This window comes from Palaemon carinicauda, chromosome 6, assembly GCF_036898095.1.
Source record: "Palaemon carinicauda isolate YSFRI2023 chromosome 6, ASM3689809v2, whole genome shotgun sequence".
Lineage (NCBI taxonomy): Eukaryota > Metazoa > Arthropoda > Malacostraca > Decapoda > Palaemonidae > Palaemon > Palaemon carinicauda.
The window spans coordinates 151,247,445-151,267,021 of record NC_090730.1 but is presented as its reverse complement, the minus strand read 5'-3'; the positions used below and the strand labels follow the sequence as shown (position 1 = coordinate 151,267,021).

The 19,577-nt window shown below is 44.0% G+C and overlaps 1 protein-coding gene across 4 annotated transcripts in view; it reads right to left on the bottom strand.

The window, feature by feature from the left end:
• Positions 1–19,577, bottom strand: part of cN-IIIB (cytosolic 5'-nucleotidase IIIB) — a 123,506-nt gene that overhangs the window by 6,049 nt on the left and 97,880 nt on the right. For all 4 annotated transcript variants that reach the window (XM_068375559.1, XM_068375561.1, XM_068375560.1 and 1 more), the window contains exon 7: positions 11,741–11,941. In XM_068375559.1, coding sequence (XP_068231660.1) covers positions 11,741–11,941 — 201 coding nt within the window. The remainder of the gene's footprint in view (positions 1–11,740; positions 11,942–19,577) is intronic.

The following is a 19,577-nucleotide window of genomic DNA, read 5'->3' as shown; positions in this document are numbered from 1 at the left end:
CGTGAATCTCACTGACTCTTTTAGCTGTGGCTAAGCAAACCAGGAAAAGAGTCTTTAAGGTGAGATCTTTAAATGAGGCTGATTGAAGCGGCTCGAACCTTTCTGACATGAGGAATCTTAGTACCACGTCTAAATTCCAACCAGGTGTAGCCAAACGACGCTCCTTCGTGGTCTCAAAAGACTTAAGGAGGTCCTTTAGATCTTTATTGTTGGAAAGATCTAAGCCTCTGTGACGGAAGACTGATGCCAACATGCTTCTGTAACCCTTGATAGTGGGAGCTGAAAGAGATCGTTCTTTCCTCAGGTATAAAAGGAAGTCAGCTATTTGAGTTACAGAGGTACTGGTCGAGGATACAGATACTGACTTGCACCAGTTTCGGAATACTTCCCACTTCGATTGGTAGACTCTAAGGGTGGATGTCCTCCTTGCTCTAGCAATCGCCCTGGCTGCCTCCTTCGAAAAGCCTCTAGCTCTCGAGAGTCTTTCGATAGTCTGAAGGCAGTCAGACGAAGAGCGTGGAGGCCTTGGTGTACCTTCTTTACGTGTGGCTGACGTAGAAGGTCCACCCTTAGAGGAAGAGTTCTGGGAACGTCCACTAGCCATCGAAGTACCTCGGTGAACCATTCTCTCGCGGGCCAGAGGGGAGCAACTAACGTCAACCTTGTCCCTTTGTGAGAGGCGAACTTCTGCAGTACCTTGTTGACAATCTTGAACGGAGGGAATGCATATAGGTCTAGATGTGACCAATCTATGAGAAAGGCATCTATATGAACTGCTGCTGGGTCCGGGATTGGTGAGCAATATATTGGGAGCCTCTTGGTCATCGAGGTTGCGAAGAGATCTATGGTTGGCTGGCCCCATGTGGCCCAAAGTCTCTTGCACACATCCTTGTGTAGGGTCCATTCTGTTGGAATGATTTGTCCCTTCCGACTGAGGCAATCTGCCATGACATTCAAGTTGCCTTGGATGAACCTCGTTACTAGCGAAATGTTTTGACCTTTTGACCAGGTGAGGAGGTCCCTTGCGATCTCGTACAACGTCATAGAGTGGGTCCCTCCTTGCTTGGAGATGTACGCCAAAGCCGTGGTGTTGTCCGAGTTCACCTCCACCACTTTGCCTTGAAGGAGAGACTTGAAGCTTTTCAAGGCCAGATGAACTGCCAGTAGCTCCTTGCAGTTGATATGCATTGTCCTTTGACTCGAGTTCCAAATTCCCGAGCATTCCCGACCGTCTAATGTCGCGCCCCAGCCTGTGTCCGATGCGTCCGAGAAGAGAACGTGGTTGGGAGTCTGAACAGCCAGGGGCAGACCCTCTCTGAGGCTGATACTGTCCTTCCACCAAGTCAGGCAAGACTTCATCTTCTCGGAAATGGGGATCGAGACCGCTTCTAGCGTCTTGTCCTTTTTCCAGTAAAAAGCTAGGTGAAATTGAAGAGGACGGAGGTGTAGTCTTCCTAACGATACGAACTGTTCCAGGGATGATAGTGTCCCTATCAGACTCATCCACTGTCTGACTGAACATCGTTCCTTCTTCAGCATGTTCTGGATGCATAACTGGGCTTGGCTTGTTCTGGGGGCCGACGGAAAAGCCCGAAAAGCTAGACTGTGAATCTCCATCCCTAAATACACAATAGTTTGGGATGGGACCACTTGAGACTTTTCCAAATTGACAAGGAGACCCAATTCCTTGGTTAGATCTAGAGTCCACTTTAGATCCTTCAGACAGCGACGACTGGAAGAAGCTCTTAGAAGCCAGTCGTCCAAATAGAGGGAGGCTCGGATGTCCGCTAAATGAAGGAATTTGGCTACATTCCTCATCAGCCTCGTAAACATAAGAGGAGCTGTGCTTAGGCCAAAGCACAGGGCTTGAAACTGGTAGACAACCTTTTCGTAAACAAATCTCAGAAAAGGTTGGGAGTCTGGGTGGATGGGGACGTGGAAGTATGCGTCCCTTAGGTCTAAAGAGACCATCCAGTCTTCCCTTCTGACCGCTGCTAGAACGGACTTTGTGGTCTCCATGGAGAACGTCTGCTTTGTGACAAAGACATTCAGCGCACTGACGTCTAGCACCGGCCTCCACCCTCCTGTCTTCTTTGCCACTAAGAAGAGACGGTTGTAGAAGCCCGGGGTTTGATGGTCCAGGACTTTGACTACCGCTCCCTTTTCTAGTAAGAGAGACACTTCCTGTTTCAATGCTCGTCTCTTGTCTTCCTCTCTGTACCTGGGAGAGAGATCGATGGGAGACGTTGCTAGAGGGGGTTTTCGTACAAACGGGATCTTGTACCCCTCTCTGAGCAACTTCACAGATTGTGCATCTGCGCCTCTCTTCTCCCAGGTCTGCCAGAAGTTCTTGAGTCTGGCTCCCACTGCTGTCTGAAGAAGCTGGCAGTCAGACTCTGCCTTTAAAGGACTTGGTTCCTTTCTTCTTTCCACGTCTCCCTTCGGCACGAGCACCTCCTCTGCTGGAGGCTCTGCCACGAAAGGGCGGAATAAATCGGGACGCTGGAGTGTCCATCCTTGGTCTAGCTGACAAGGTAGGCAAAGGGGTGGCTTTGCGAGCAGAGGACGCAACCAGATCATGAGTATCCTTCTGTATCAAAGAAGCAGCAATCTCCTTAATCAGGTCCTCTGGAAAGAGGCACTTGGAAAGAGGAGCAATCAGAAGTTCGGATCTTTGGCAAGGTGTAACTCCAGCTGACAGGAAAGAGCAAAGGTTCTCACGCTTCTTGAGGACTCCGGACACGAAAGATGCAGCAAGCTCATTAGATCCGTCACGTACGGCCTTGTCCATGCAGGACATGATGAGCAAGGAAGTCTCCTTCTCTGTCGGAGAGATCTTCCTGCTTAGAGCTCCCAGACACCAGTCTAAAAAGTTGAAGACCTCGAAGGCTCTAAATATCCCTTTCAAAAGGTGGTCCAGGTCCGAAGATGACCAACATATTTTTGAGCGTCTCATGGCTAGCCGGCGGGGAGAGTCTACAAGACTTGAGAAGTCGCCCTGGGCAGAGGCAGGAACTCCCAAGCCGAGAACTTCTCCCGTGGCATACCAGACGCTCGATCTAGAAGAGAGTCTAGCAGGGGGAAACGTAAAGGCTGTCTTCCCTAGACTCTTTTTGGACTGCATCCATTCTCCTATCACTCGTAAAGCTCTCTTGGACGAGCGTGCGAGGACGAGTCTAGTAAAGGCAGGCGAGGATGACGGCATACCTAAAACAAACTCTGACGGAGGAGAGCGCGGATCCACAGACACAAACTGGTCCGGAAACATCTCTTTGAACAGTGCTAAAACCTTCCTAAAGTCCAAAGAGGGTTGCGTAGACTTAGGCTCGTCAAGATCCGAATGTGGTTCATCAACGTGTGCAGCACCATCATCATCAGAAAGTCCATCATCCGAGTATTGAGGAGGAAGCGGCAATGGAGTAGGTAACGGCTGGTTAGCTGAGTCCGGTCGCACGGGTGCATGCGTGACTGAGCCGGACGCAACGTCATGGAACTGTTGCCCAGTCTGTGAGCTGGCAACAACCATAGCAGCGCGGGGACGCACAGCGTCTACTCCAGACTGTCTAGCCTGATGTGGGTGAGCAGTGGCAACCACACTGGGTTGCGGAGGTTGACGCACCGCGTCAAAACAAAACAACTCTGACGGTTGTTGTACCTCACGAACGTCAACGGAAGGCTCCGTGCGTCGCTGAACGTCAACATGCGGCTGGCAGGGCACACTGGAACGCATGGGTGGCGGAACTCTCTCAACTGGAGTGCGCAAGAAGGTCGCCTCAGCATCCACAGGACGCACAACCGAGTGTGTGGTTGGTTGTAGGCAAGAGGCTGTACTAGCTGGTGCAGCAGCAACCTTCTCCGCACGCAAGTCCTGCATCAGAGACGTTAATTGGGACTGTATGCTCTGCAGCAAAGACCACTTAGGGTCTGCAGGAGCAGGTGCGGCGACAGACGGTGTAACTGTCTGAGGCGGTACCGCTTTGCCTCTCTTAGGAGGTGAGCAGTCATCGGAAGACTGCAGCGAGTCCGAACTGACCCAGTGGCTACAGCTGGGCCGTTGGACTTGCGCGGAAGGGACCGACTTGCGTTTTAATGGTCGTGAGACCTTGGTCCATTGTTTCTTGCGAGAAACACCTTCCGAAGACGAGGAATAAATGGGCTCTCTCGTCTTTGTGCGGCAGGGGCGATCTTGGGGAGATGCGCCCGGTACCACGGAGGGAACGTCTGTTCGCTGATTAAAGCCTCTCGAACCCATTGGTCGTACGACATTGCTTCTCCCCTGGACTTTGGAGCTTGCAAGAGGTCCCGGACTAGGAGGACGACAGGCACGAACAGACGAACCCTCAAGCGCAACACTATCCACAACACTATCACTCAATTTAACACTTCCCACTGCACTTTTACACTTCAGCTCCTTGACATCCGCCATGAGCTGGTTACGGTCACTAGCCAAGGACTCAACTCTCTCACCCAGAGCTTGGATGGCACGCATCATATCAGCCATCGAAGGTTCCTGAGTGCCAGAAGGGGGATTAGGAGCAACCACTACAGGGGAAGGAATAGGTTGTGGGGCATGAGGAGAGGAAATTTCAATAGAACGAGAGGAACTTCTCCTAACTCTATCTCTCTCTAGCCTACGTGTATACTTTTGGAATTCGATAAAATCGAATTCCGAAAGCCCAACGCATTCCTCACATTGATCTTCCAATTGACAGGTTTTATCCCGACAATTGGAACAAACAGTGTGAGGGTCGATAGAGGCCTTCGGAAGACGCCTTGAACAGTCCCTAGCACTACACTTCCTAAATTTTGGGACTTGAGAAGGGTCAGCCATTTTGAATTGGTCAAAGGGGAATTCAAAAACTATCCATAGTCATCAACAAATAATCCGTAATCAAAAAAAGAATGCAAGGATTTTTGAAGAGAAAGCCTGCACAGCGAAAGCTCAAAACTAGAATACAGTGAACCCTCGTTTATCGCGGTAGATAGGTTCCAGACGCGGGCGCGATAGGTGAAAATCCGCGAAGTAGTGACAGCATATTTACCTATTTATTTAACATGTATATTCGGACTTTTAAAACCTTCCCTTGTACGTAGTACTGTTAACAAACCACCCTTTACACCCTGTAATGTACAGAACACTTAATGCATGTACTACAGCACCCTAAACTAAAACAGGCACAAATATTAAAGGCGATTTTATATCATGTGTTTCCTAAACACCTAAAAAGCACGATAAAAAATGGCAACCAATGTTTTGTTTACGTTCATCTCTGATCATAATGAAGAAACAAACTCATTTAGTGTACACATACAGTATATGTACGTATGGTTAGTTTTTGCATCGATTATATTGATTATACAGTACTGTATGTTGATTTTTTTATTACCAATGTTTTAGTTTACGTATTTTTCTTAGGACTTCCAAATGAAATCTTTTTCTTTATGACGCCGCCTGAAACGACGGCGTGTACGCTCAGTAAACAACCACGCTCAGAACAAACAAGGCATTTAACACGCATGATGATAGTGATAAATAATGATACAGTACATACAGTATTTACAGTACAAAGCATTTACAAAATATGTTACCTTACAAATATAAATTATACAGTACTTGTACGTAGCAAAGCAGGAAAACAATTTGAGAGAGAGAGAGAGAGAGAGAGAGAGAGAGAGAGAGAGAGAGAGAGAGAGAGAGAGAGAGAGAGAGAGAGATTGTTTTACGTACGTAAATGTAAATTTTAAACAAAAAAAATATGATAGGTTACAACATGTAGACTTTTAAAACCTTCCCTTTAACTTAATGCATACAGTACGTACAGTACTAAACTATAAAACAGGTTAAAGTAAAAAATAAAGATTGTTACTGTACTCACCACGAAAGAAGTTCCAGAAAAACTTGAATGACGATGGCGATGAATTTGCTGCACAGTAGAAATGATGATGATGAAGCTGATGATGTGTTCTACTGTGCAGTCAATGATAGTATTTTACGTCTCTTCAGACGGAGGTGTCTTTTCCTGGGACACCTCTTCAACTTCTTCAATTTCTTCCGAAGGCGTACTAGCAGGAGGAACTGGCTCTTTTTTGCGAGGCTGAAAAAACATTGTGATCGGAAGTTGTTGCCGCTGCTTCTTTTTTCGATCCAAGAGCATCCTGTAGGGAGTCGTGATGTCATCGACCTTGTTGCAGAATTGCATCGAGCGAACCATATCCTCGTCCCACTCTTGCAACATTTCTTTCGCCTCCTTCATATGGTTGCAGAACTTGGCGAGCCGTTCTAATGTTAAGCCCGTTTCTTCTACATTTTCTTGGGTCTCTTCCTGGGTACCCTCACTCTCTTCCTCACTTGCCGATTTCGTCAGGTCTTCGAGGTCTGCGTCAGTTAGGGGCTGGGAATGGCAGTCCAACAACTCGTCGACGTCTTCAGTCGTCATGTCGCCAAACCCGTCACCCCCAATTATGGCAGCCAACTGCACAGATTTCCGTATTGCAGAGTGTTGGATTTCCGACGGAGTAAATCCCTTGTCGTCGTAAACAATATCGGGCCACAGCTTCTTCCAGCTCGCATTTACGGTTGCAGGTTTCATCTCTTGAAGTGCCTTTTGAATATTCTGCAGGCACGTGGCTATGGTGTACTGCCGCCAGTACGCCTTCAAGTTGAAGTCTTCATCCTCGTCATCTTGGGCAGCATCCACACACGCAACGAGGTCCGCCAAGGTATTCTTCGTGTAGAGGGCCTTGAACGCCCTGATAACCCCCTGGTCCATTGGTTGAATTAATGACGTGGTGTTGGGTGGCAGGAACTCAACCTGAACGCCCTCACGCGACAGGTCAGTTGCGTGTCCACCAGCGTTATCCATAAGGAGAAGGATCTTGAATGGCAAGCCCTTCTCTAAGAGATATTCATGGACTTGCGGGATGAAACACTGGTGGAACCAGTTGGAGGTCAGCATCTTCGTAATCCATGCCTTTTGATTATGCATCCAGTACACGGGAAGGAGATTCTTATTTTTGTTTTTCAAAGCGCGAGGATTTTTCGACTTATAAATAAGCCCCGGCTTTAACAAAAATCCAGCAGCATTGCCACACATCACGAGGGTAACGCGATCCTTGAATGCCTTAAAGCCAGAGGCTTTGGCTTCCTCTTTGAACAGGAAAGTTCGCGACGGCATTCTCTTCCAAAACAAGCCGGTTTCATCCATATTAAACACTTGTTCCGGCTTGTATCCACCTTCAGCGATAATGTTCTTGAAAGTCTGGTTCACGTAAGTTTCAGCAGCGGCAGTGTCAGCGGAAGCAGACTCCCCATGCAGGGAAACGCTTTTCAGGGCGAAGCGTTTCTGAAACTTCGCGAACCATCCTTTGCTGGCGGAAAAACGTTGTTTCTGACGCTGGGAATCAGTGGAGGTCCCTGGTTGAGGATCATCTACATCATCATCTTCTTCAGCATGGTCGCCATCGTCGTCATGAGGTTCCTTTGCCGCAAAATTCTCATACAAGCTCAAAGCCTTTGTTCGGATGGTGTTCGTATCCAACGCTATGTTCTTCTTCCGACAGTCGGCAATCCACACAGCTAAAGCACCTTCCATGCGTACGATCGTTTTATTACGCGTTGTAACGACTCGCTTCGCTGATCTGCTAAAGGTGATTGCAGCAGTCTTTCTAATGTTCGCCTCGTCCTTCCTGATGTAGCGAACGGTGGATTCGTTGATGCCAAAATGGCGGCCGGCGGCCGCGTAACTTCTACCATCTTTTAACATGTCGAGAAGCGTAACCTTCTCAGCTATCGTCATCATTCTTCGGTGGCGTTTAGGCTCACTACCAGCCTTACTAGAAGCAGAACGCTTGGGAGCCATTGTAACAGAAAGTTCAACAAAAAGTTCAACTTAAAACAGTCGCACACAGCACAGATTCAACTTCACAAACTTAAGAACGTCTACTCAGCAATACGCGGAAAGAGAAAGTGAACGATGCAGTCCCGCGAGAACTTTGATGCTGCGGGTAGAAGATGCGGGCAAAACACCAATCACAGGCTAGATAACAAAACTTGAGTTTTGATTCGTCATCTATCAGCGCTTGAACCAATCACAACCCGTCTTATACAGTACTATGGTGCGTTGGTTACTCATAGAAGATGTCCCGCGCACACTGAACGTACGTAGATTAAGTACAATACCGTAATAATAATAAATAATGATAATAATACTGTACAGTAATAATAATAATAATAATGATTAATAATAATAACAATAATAATTTTATTAACAACAACAACAATAATAATAATAATAACAATAATAATAAAAATTTACGTACGTACGCTATTTTACGCCTCTCTCTCTCTCTCTCTCTCTCTCGTACGCTTACAGTACTTATTCGAAATGTGATTTTTGCAACAAAGAATATTATTGGATGCAGTACTGTACTACGTACGTATACATACAAAAGATTCATGGAAAAGAAGCACATCCATTACAGTACACACCATTCTAATATGGTATGACTGCATCTGATTTGCGTTTCATGTTCGATTTAATTTTACTACGTACTGAATTATCGTATGATCACATTCTCTTTTCGTGTTTTATTTCTTTCTGTGCTGAATTATATATCATATGTAATGCAATGAACAATCAGTAAGAGCAGATATTACTATAATTACAGTATTAATGGAATTACAGGTAACAAAATATCGTATTTGGTTATCTTCAGATTTCGCGGTATTTTCGAATTTTCCGGAAAATCCGCGATATGTATATATATATGGGTTATGGGAAAACCCCGCGAAGTGGTGAATCCGCGATTGTCGAACCGCGAAGTAGCGAGGGTTCACTGTAGTGTACTTCACCAAATAGTTGTGAAAACAAATCCAGTTAGCAACAGCGAATTAGTAGGTCTTGCCGGTAGCACGACAGAGAGAAAATTGAGTTCTTTGTTTACAATGAGTACTGGGTATCTGGACGACAGATGGCGCTGTTGAAGTACACCCCCTACCTGTGTAGCGATTGCTGGCGAATTTTTTCCGTAGAGTTTTCTGTCGAGCAACAGAGTTGCAGCTATTATAATCACCGGCTAAGTTAAATATTGAAAAATAACGATTTGAAACATGAAATATGGACTTTCCCCTAGCCAACAATGTAATATTCTGAATTTTCAAAATTCCAAGCAGAGGTAATGAGTCATGCCCCTTAAAAAAAACATTAGTTAAGTGTTTATAGCTAGCCATGGCTAGTTTTATTGTTTTAAGAAGACTGGCATAGATAGTGTTGAGGTATGGAAGGCAGCCAGTGACAACAATGATGCTGAAAAGGAATTTGTTACATATTTGGGAAAATGGTAGAGGCTAAGGGTGTTTCCCAACAAATAATTTACTGTAATGAGACAGTCCTGTTTTGAAAGAAAATGCCAAACAGGGTTTTATGTCACACAAGAGAAGACATTGCCAGGGCACAAGCCAACTAAAGACAAATTGACTCATGGATGTGTAGCAAATTATTACTAATCTACCACTGAAAACAGATTAAAATACTACAAAAATAACAGTTGCCAGTCATGAGGACATCAAACAAAAGGGCTTGGGTGACGAAACAATTTTTCAGCGAGTGGTTCAATGTTGTGTTTGGGGGCAATCATCAAACAAAACATGTAGATGAAAAGCAATCTTCTCAAAAGGCAATACTCCTGCACACCCTCAAAGCTTGCAGGACGATGTGATGCCATAGTTTGACTTCATCACTGACGTTTTTGCACCCTAATATTACAAGTCTCATTCAGCTCACTGACCAGTAGGTCATTTAAAATTTCAAGAAACTATAATTAAGAAATATTTTTAAAGGTGCTTTAATATGACCTCTAACAGAGTAAATGAAAAGGATATAGTCTCCAGGCAGGTTCATGAGTCAGGAGGTTAATGATGATGTTATGGATGGGTACAAGTTAGTAGCTGATCACTGAAATGCTGTAGTAGTTCAAAAGGAATACCTGGCAAGGAGGTGAAAAACAAAGGAAGCTCCTACATCAATTATTAAAGAACTTTTTGCAAAATCAATTCAGGTCAAAGTTTTGTAGACTAAGTCTGCCCTTATTTTGTTGTTATTATACAACGCAAGGTGTGGTAATGACTTTCATGTCATGAGTCATCTTACCTTGTACTGAAACTGTGTTAATAATGTACTAGTACCTCTGAAAAGTAGTACAAACTAAAATACCATGATACCAGTGAAAAGAATGTAGTACAGTGGGTTACCTAATGCGCTTAGTCAACCGCCAAATACAGTTAAGGGAAGACAGGAACATCGCTTGGATTTCTGTGAGCATTTGTCCACTTTAGTAGGGTGCAACAACAACAGATGGTGCTGGTATATTGTGCACTTGTCTGTTACTCTTTTTACTCAAGTCAGTGTTGCCAGATGGAAATATTTCACCAGTATTGATGGCTGGTTTTTTTTTTATCTGGGTTGATACAAAACTATGCTACAACACAAATAAAACAAAATTTAGCTTTGAAAGACTAACATAGTAATGGGTTTTCTATTTTCATTTAAGCTCGTATGTTGTAATTCCATCCTTTCTCAGGGGAATTTGGGATCTCACAATCTAGTAACACTGACTCAAGTCTTCAAAACAATCGATGCAAAGCCGTCACCATATGTAAAACATGTAGCAAGTGTTGAATATGTTACCCCTTAAGAATAAACCACCGTTAAATGATGCATTTTTTCTTGCATTTATCAATGCAAAGTTAAGGTAATGTTGTGGATTGAATGTACAGTATAAATGATTATAACTTGCAGAACATGTGTACTTTATCTAAGTCTGAGATTATACATTGAAACAGGGCCTAATAGAGGTCAAGACCATTTTGAGAGGCCCTTATTTTACTTATGTAAGTGCAAACTCATACCTCTAGAAACAAAAATCATATAAATTTACAGAAAAAAATGAGCATCTTTTCTAACCACATCTGTATATGGTATAAGAAAAATGTTACTGTTAACAAGCCTAAAATATTATTAGACCACCCACCACTAATCTTCCCCTCTCGTGGCATAGCCTTATGCATGTTTTATTTCCCATGTGTATCTTTCACATATTCTGTAAGATATATTTGCAATATATATACATGAAATACACAGCCTAACCTTAACTTGCATTTTGTACATGTGTGTAAAATCCTTAATATTAGTCATACTCTAAAGATGATATATGGAGTCGGGTGCTTAACACATAAATATTACATATATTTATTAAATTTTGTATTAACTCATCTTGTGTAAAGGAAGAGGTTCCTCGGGTTATAAGAATTGTAAATGAACAAGCAACAAGGTATAAAAGTATGAAAAAGAATATAGTCTAATATTAGATTAATACAAATATATGTTAAATCACTAGACAAGTAATAACAGACCAATTAATGGATGACTTATAACAACATATGAACCCTCCAAATAAAGAATCCTGTAAAGTTTTTGTTAGCTAATTAGTTGGATGCATCGGCAATAAATGGCACTGATCAGGCACTGGGTGCGCACAGTTTTTTATAGGTAGGCTTTTCTACCTTCCCTTTACTGTCTTTGGTCAACCACAGAGAGGTAATGGTCAGTGAGTTGGGAGGTTATGAGTTGACCCACCCTAGGGCAGCAAGCATTTACATTTTCTCGATCTTTACGCCTATCTCTGTTATTGTACATGGGAAAATACATAAATACCTTACCAAATACTTGGGTAAATACTGTACCTTATCATTAAGGAAGCCAATTTTTAGGACATTATTGGGTTGAGGTACACCAACAGCCATCTTGATATCACCCATGGAATCGCCCAACAGGATGACATTAGACCGGCCTTTCAGTTTATCAAAATAGTTTGAGGAGTGGATTGCATTCTCATTCTTATTGAACATATGTATCAAGTCTCCCTTGAATCCAATCATAATTCCCTGAAATAAAAAATTAGAATTTTAAATAATGGAAGATATATTTATCATGTTACTGTATTTCTCTTTACATTAGTGTATATAACTATATTTTACACCATATTAATTTAAATACTACAAATTAGCCTGTATAGTTTCCAACGGCCGCCTCAGAATTCGTTCTCTCCAGTGGCAGCTTGAGTCCGATTGTAAAAGCAATTTTTTTTCCTAACTATGCAACCCTGAATCCTTTATTAGGAGACTGATTAAGGCACACCTGGAACTCGGCACCTAAAATTTACAACGAGGTGTTAGTAGTAGCCAGTAGAAACACTACCCCTTTTGCCAGTACTGTACACTCAACATTATTGTGTCTGGGACATTTGGGGAAGGTGAGGGTAGGAAGTTAAAGGACTAAGGTTTGCATATTTAGGAAGAATACAAATTTTAAAATCTGTGCCTACATAAATATAAACCTTTGTTCTTTAATAGGATAATCATCCTTAGGTGGGAGGAAGTCCACTTGCTAAATGGGCTGGCTAAAATATTGGGGTGCTCTGCTCGGTCCTGATAAGGTATGGTGAATAGCATCTAGGACACCAGGGTTGAAAATACAGTCAGGTTCATGCCCAGGAACCACGACTGTTGCAAAATAATATCTCTCTTTCTTAGACTTGGGTATAAATATTTGATGGGTTTGTATGTAAATATCAATCCTCCCCCTCATAAGGGGGATGTTGAAATGAACACTTCCACATAACAGTAATATAAAAACTGATAACTAAACGTGAGGCTTACCTGTATCTACATCCGTCCAGCTACATAGGATTCCAACAGCCATATCCCAAGGGAGGGGAAGAAGACAGGAAAAAGGCCAGCCTCTTTCACTCTCAACATAGACTTACATTGTAACCGCTATCTTAGATACGATACTTTTGATCCTGTAATGGAGCTAAGGTTACTATACCTTGCTGAGCAGTAACCAAAGTCCCCGTGGACACGTGTCTCAAGACCTGTGAGTGCATTCCTGCAACGAATGAGCAGTAAAGGTAGTTTGATGCTTCCATACTCTTAGTATCTAAAACTTGAGCCACCGAGAGTTTTCTTAAAGGCTAGACTACCCCTAGCTGCTCTGATCCCAGTGACGTACACATCAAATTGATCTGATGCGCCGGGGGAACTTGGGCATAATGCTCGACTGATAGTCTCCCGCAGCCAAAAGGAGATTGTATTCTTGGTGACTTTTCCATCCTACCAGTGCTTATGAAGAGGTTCTGTAACTAGTAACTCATCCGGATCATTGGTTCATACCCTAAGCGATGAAACTTTAAAGGATAAAAACTTGGAATCGAGGATCGACCAATTTAGAAATTTAGCTATGAAATCAGGAACAATAGATAAAAAGATTTGCCTTCAGTATTCAGAATGAGAAAATAAATACAAGTGTACGAGTAGTTCGCCTACATATTTAGCCGAAGCTAAAGCAAGTAGAAAAACCATTTTCAAGGTAAGGTCCCTAACTACGGTCAAATTTCACAAGGAGGACAGGTCTGCTCTATATTCCTGATAAGTACAGATGTAATTACCTTAAAGAGGTAATACTCCTCTCAGTTTTGGTACCTGGTTAAGGCTGAAAGATACCATTTTATCGCAGAGACTGAGAGCTGTCTTGCCTTTCGTAAGTAAGCTAGAAGGTCCGTTACTATTGGAAGAGAGGTTCCATGAGAAGTATCCTGTTGACGGCACCAACCACAGATGATGACCCACTTTGCCTGGTAAACATTAGTGGAGGATTTACTGAGGTATCGAGACACGTTTTGTGGTGTCTTGCATGAAAAGCCTATCTCTTGGAAGAGGTGCTCCATGAAGTGATAGAAATTTCAACAAGTTGTGGAACCTCTGCAGGTGGGGCTTAAGGAGCATATATTGCCACAGGGGAAGCTCTCTCAGAACTGCTACAAGAAGAAGTAGAAGGTCAGGATATTATTTTGCTTGAAGCCATTTTGGAGCAACTAAGAGTCAACTTAGGCTTTGGGATGAGAACGACTTGTTTATCCTGATATGAAGAAGGCAAAAGGGCAAAAAAGCATAGACTTAGAGGCCATCCCAGGGATGCTCGAATACTTCAAGTGCTGCTGCTGGGTCTACACTGGTGAGTAATAGACTTGCAGTTTTCTGTTAAGGTTTGTCGTGAACATGTCTATTGTCAGAGAACCCCACAAAGTCAGGAGCCTCGACTCTGCTTGGGGAACTGACCCTTCCGACTCTGCTTGTCTGCTATGACATTCTTCTTGCCAGGAATGAACCAGGTAGAGATGACTACCGTGTTATGGTGTTATGAATAGCCCATCCATGCACCAACACAGAGAAACTGTGAGACTATACAGCCTCCCTTGTTGGCATATGCCACTGTGGTTGGGTTGTCGTTCATCAATGCAACATGGTAACGAACTAGAAGAGGCTGGAAGTGTTGAAGTGCTAAGTAAATTGCCTTCAACTCTGGAACATTGCTATTAAGAGACTTGCCTTTGTGTGACCACTGTCCTGATGCTAGACGATCCACGAGGTGAGAGCCCCCAACGTCTCTTTGATGCACCTGTAAAAAGATCTGGGGGGGGGGACAATAATCTAAGGAAGACCCCTGAAACAGATTCTCCTTATCTAGCCACCAAAGTAGGTCAAATTTGATGTTGTGCTCGATCGGTACCAGGGCCAGAGGAGAATTGGTGGTGGTCTGCAAGCAGTGTTTCTTTGGACAAAATTGTAATGATTGTAAGTGGAGACATCCATGAGAAACAAGTTTCTCTAATAATGACAAGTGACCTAGTAGTTGTTGCCATTGTTGTAGTGGTAACTGTGCTCGATGAAGGGAAGAATGACCTACCTTCCTGAATTGGGTTACTCTGTCTTTGGATGGATAAACTATCCTTGTTACTATATCTACGTTCATGCCAACATATACATTCTATCCTAGGGAGAAAGGTTGGACTTCTCTAGATTTGTCACAATCCCCATATTGTGGCAAAGTAAGAGCCAAGCTTTTTCCATACACCATTCATGTTGGTTTTCTTCTCCCCATCCCAAGCTTCAGAATGTTCTTGATGACATCTTAGATGTTGTAGGAGTTCCAGAAAATCTTGGGAGTCATGTCTTTCTCATTCTCTATTGCCTCAAAAATCATGGCAATTGACAATCCTTCCAAACTACACTATAATTAGAAATTTTTTTCCAATGATTCAAATGCAAACTAAACAACTTTTTTGTTCGTTGTTATTATGACTATATGCGTTTATGCATTAATTATAACGTAACTAACGATAATTTTATCATTACCTTTTTATTTAACAACCCATTGAAGTAGAGATGATAAATACTACTGGGTTACTTTAGATGTCAGATGGATTCCCTAAAGAAGACAACACCAACACATCCAGTACTGCATCATACTAAAATATGGCTGCGTAGAACTTCATACGTAAATGGTTAGTGGTAATTTTATAAAATATGTTATTTTTATTAATAAAATAAATTTTTGAATATACTTACCCGGTGATTATATAAGCTGCAGCTCTGCTGCCCGACAGAAAAACTCTACGTTCAAAATACGCCAGCGATCGCTATGCAGGTAGGGGGTGTACATCAACAGCGCCATCTGTCGAGCAGGTACTCAGTACTCAATGTAAACACAGAACTCAATTTTCTCCTCGGTCCACTGGGTCTCTATTGGGGAGGAAGGGAGGGTCCTTTAATATATAATCACCGGGTAAGTATATTCAAAAATTTATTTTATTAATAAAAATAACATTTTTCAATATTAAACTTAGCCGGTGATTATATAAGCTGATTCACACCCAGGGGGGTGGGTAGAGACCAGCATTACTTGTTTACATTATTATGAGCTAAGTATTTTGTATTTCATTTTAGCAGTTATTCAAAATAACAAACATAAAATAAATAAGTACCTGGTAAGGAAGTCGACTTGAACAATTACTCTGCCTTTTTAAGTACGTCTTCCTTACTGAGCCTCGCGATCCTCTTAGGATGCTGAGCGACTCCTAGGAGCTGAAGTATCAAGGGTTGCCACCCATACTAAAGGACCTCATCAAAACCTCTAATCTAGGCGCTTCTCAAGAAAAGAATTTGACCACCCGCCAAATCAACCAGGATGCGAAAGGCTTCTTAGCCTTCCGGACAACCCAAAAAACAACAATAAAAAACATTTCAAGAGAAAGATTAAAAAAGGTTATGGAATTAGGGGAATGTAGTGGTTGAGCCCTCACCCACTACTGCACTCGCTGCTACGAATGGTCCCAGGGTGTAGCAGTTCTCGTAAAGAGACTGGACATCTTTAAGATAAAAAGACGCGAACACTGACTTGCTTCTCCAATAGGTTGCGTCCATTATACTCTGCAGAGATCTATTTTGTTTAAAGGCCACTGAAGTTGCGACAGCTCTAACTTCATGTGTCCTTACCTTCAGCAAAGCATGGTCTTCCTCATTCAGATGGGAATGAGCTTCTCGTATCAACAGTCTGATATAATAGGAAACTGCATTCTTTGACATAGGTAAAGAAGGTTTCTTAATAGCACACCATAAAGCTTCTGACTCCTCGTAAAGGTTTAGTTCGTCTTAAATAGAACTTAAGAGCTCTAACAGGGCATAAGACTCTTTCTAGTTCATTTCCAACCAAATTTGAAAGGCTTGGAATATCAAACGATTTCGGCCAAGGACGAGAAGGTAGCTCGTTTTTGGCTAGAAAACCAAGCTGTAAAGAACATGTAGCCGTTTCAGATGAAAATCCGATGTTCCTGCTGAAGGCGTGTATCTCACTGACTCTTTTAGCTGTTGCTAAGCAAACGAGGAAAAGAGTCTTTAAAGTGAGATCTTTAAAGGAGGCTGATTGTAGTGGCTCGAACCTTTCTGACATGAGGAATCTTAGTACCACGTCTAAATTCCAACCCGGTGTAGCCAAACGACGCTCCTTCGAGGTCTCAAAAGACTTAAGGAGGTCCTGTAGATCTTTGTTGTTAGAAAGATCTAAGCCTCTGTGACGGAAGACTGCTGCCAACATGCTTCTGTAACCTTTGATTGTGGGAGCTGAAAGAGATCTTTCCTTCCTCAGGTATAATAGGAAGTCAGCTATTTGGGTTACAGAGGTACTGGTTGAGGATACTGATACCGACTTGCACCAGCTTCGGAAGACTTCCCACTTCGACTGGTAGACTCTAAGAGTGGATGTCCTCCTTGCTCTAGCAATCGCCCTGGCTGCCTCCTTCGAAAAGCCTCTAGCTCTCGAGAGTCTTTCGATAGTCTGAAGGCAGTCAGACGAAGAGCGTGGAGGCTTGGGTGTACCTTCTTTACGTGTGGCTGACGTAGAAGGTCCACTCTTAGAGGAAGAGTTCTGGGAACGTCCACCAGCCATTGAAGTACCTCGGTGAACCATTCTCTCGCGGGCCAGAGGGGAGCAACTAACGTCAACCTTGTCCCTTCGTGAGAGGCGAACTTCTGCAGTACCTTGTTGACAATCTTGAACGGGGGGAATGCATAAAGGTCTAGATGGGACCAATCCAGTAGAAAGGCATCTATATGAACTGTTGCTGGGTCCGGGATTGGCGAGCAATAAATTGGGAGCCTCTTGGTCATCGAGGTTGCAAAGAGATCTATGGTAGGTTGGCCCCATGTGGCCCATAGTCTCTTGCACACATCCTTGTGTAGGGTCCATTCTGTTGGGATGATTTGACCCTTCCGACTGAGGCAGTCCGCCATGACATTCATGTTGCCTTGAATGAACCTCGTTACTAGAGAAAGGTTTAGATCTCTTGACCAGGTGAGGAGGTCCCTTGCGATCTCGTACAACGTCATAGAATGGGTCCCTCCTTGCTTGGCGATGTACGCCAAGGCCGTGGTGTTGTCTGAGTTCACCTCCACCACCTTGCCTAGAAGGAGGGACTTGAAGCTTTTCAAGGCCAAATGAACTGCCAGTAGCTCCTTGCAGTTGATATGTAACGTTCTTTGATTCGAGTTCCAAGTTCCCGAGCATTCCCGACCGTCTAATGTCGCACCCCAGCCCGTGTCCGATGCGTCCGAGAAGAGAACGTGGTTGGGGGTCTGAACAGCCAGGGGGAGACCCTCTCTGAGGTTGATGTTGTCCTTCCACCAAGTCAGTGATGACTTCATCTTCTCGGAAATGGGGATCGAGACTGCTTCTAGCGTCTTGTCCTTTTTCCAGTGAACAGCTAGGTGAAATTGAAGGGGACGGAGGTGCAGTCTCCCTAACGCAATGAACTGTTCCAGGGATGAAAGCGTCCCTATCAGACTCATCCACTGTCTGACCGAACATCGGTCCTTCTTTAGCATGTTCTGGATGCATCCTTGGGCTTGACTTGTTCTGGGGCCGACAGAAAAGCCCGAAAAGCTTAACTGTGAATCTCCATCCCTAAGTACACTATAGTTTGGGATGGGACCAGTTGGGACTTTTCCATATTGACCAGGAGACCCAATTCCTTGGTCAGATCTAGAGTCCACTTTAGATTCTCCAGACAGCGACAACTGGAAGAAGCTCTTGAAGCCAGTCGTCCAAATAGAGGGAGGCTCTGATGTCCGCTAAATGGAGGAATTTGGCAATATTCCTCATCAGTTTCGTAAAGACAAGAGGAGCCGTGCTTAGGCCAAAGCACAGGGCTTGAAATTAGTAGACAACCTTTCCGTAAACGAACCTCAGAAAAGGTTGGGAATCTGGGTGGATGGGGACGTGAAAGTAAGCGTCCCTTAGGTCTAAAGAGACCATCCAGTCTTCCTTCCTGACCGCTGCTAGAACAGACTTTGTGGTCTCCATGGCGAACGTCTGCTTTGTGACAAAGACATTCAGAGCACTGACGTCTAGCACCGGCCTCCACCCTCCTGTCTTCTTTACCACTAAGAAGAGACGGTTGTAGAAGCCCGGGGATTGATGGTCCCGGACTTTGACTACCGCTCCCTTTTCTAGTAAGAGAGACACCTCTTGCTTCAAAGCTAGTCTCTTGTCCTCCTCTCTGTACCTGGGAGAGAGATCGATGGGAGACGTTGCTAGAGGGGGTTTGCGTACAAACGGGATCTTGTACCCTTCTCTGAGCAACTTCACAGATTGTGCATCTGCGCCCCTTTTCTCCCAGGACTGCCAGAAGTTCTTGAGTCTGGCTCCCACTGCTGTCTGAAGAAGGTGGCAGTCAGACTCTGCCCTTAAAGGACTTGGTACCTTTCTTCTTATTTCCACGTCTCCCTTCGGCACGAGCACCTCCTCTGCTGGAGGCTCTGCCACGAAAGGGCGGAATGAATCTGGACGCTGGAGTGTCCATCCTGGGTCTAGACACGGTAGGTAAAGGGGTGGCTTTGCGGGCAGAGGACACAACCAGGTCATGCGTGTCTTTTTGAATCAAGGAGGCAGCAATCTCCTTTATCAACTCCTCTGGGAAAAGGCACTTCGAGAGAGGAGCAAACATAAGTTCCGATCTCTGACACTGTGTTACTCCAGCTGACAAGAAGGAGCAAAGGTTTTCCCGTTTCTTGAGGACCCCGGAAACGAACAAAGCCGCAAGCTCACTGGAACCGTCCCGTATGGCCTTGTCCATGCAGGACATAATGAGCATGGAAGTTTCCTTGTCAGAAGGGGAGATCTTCCTGC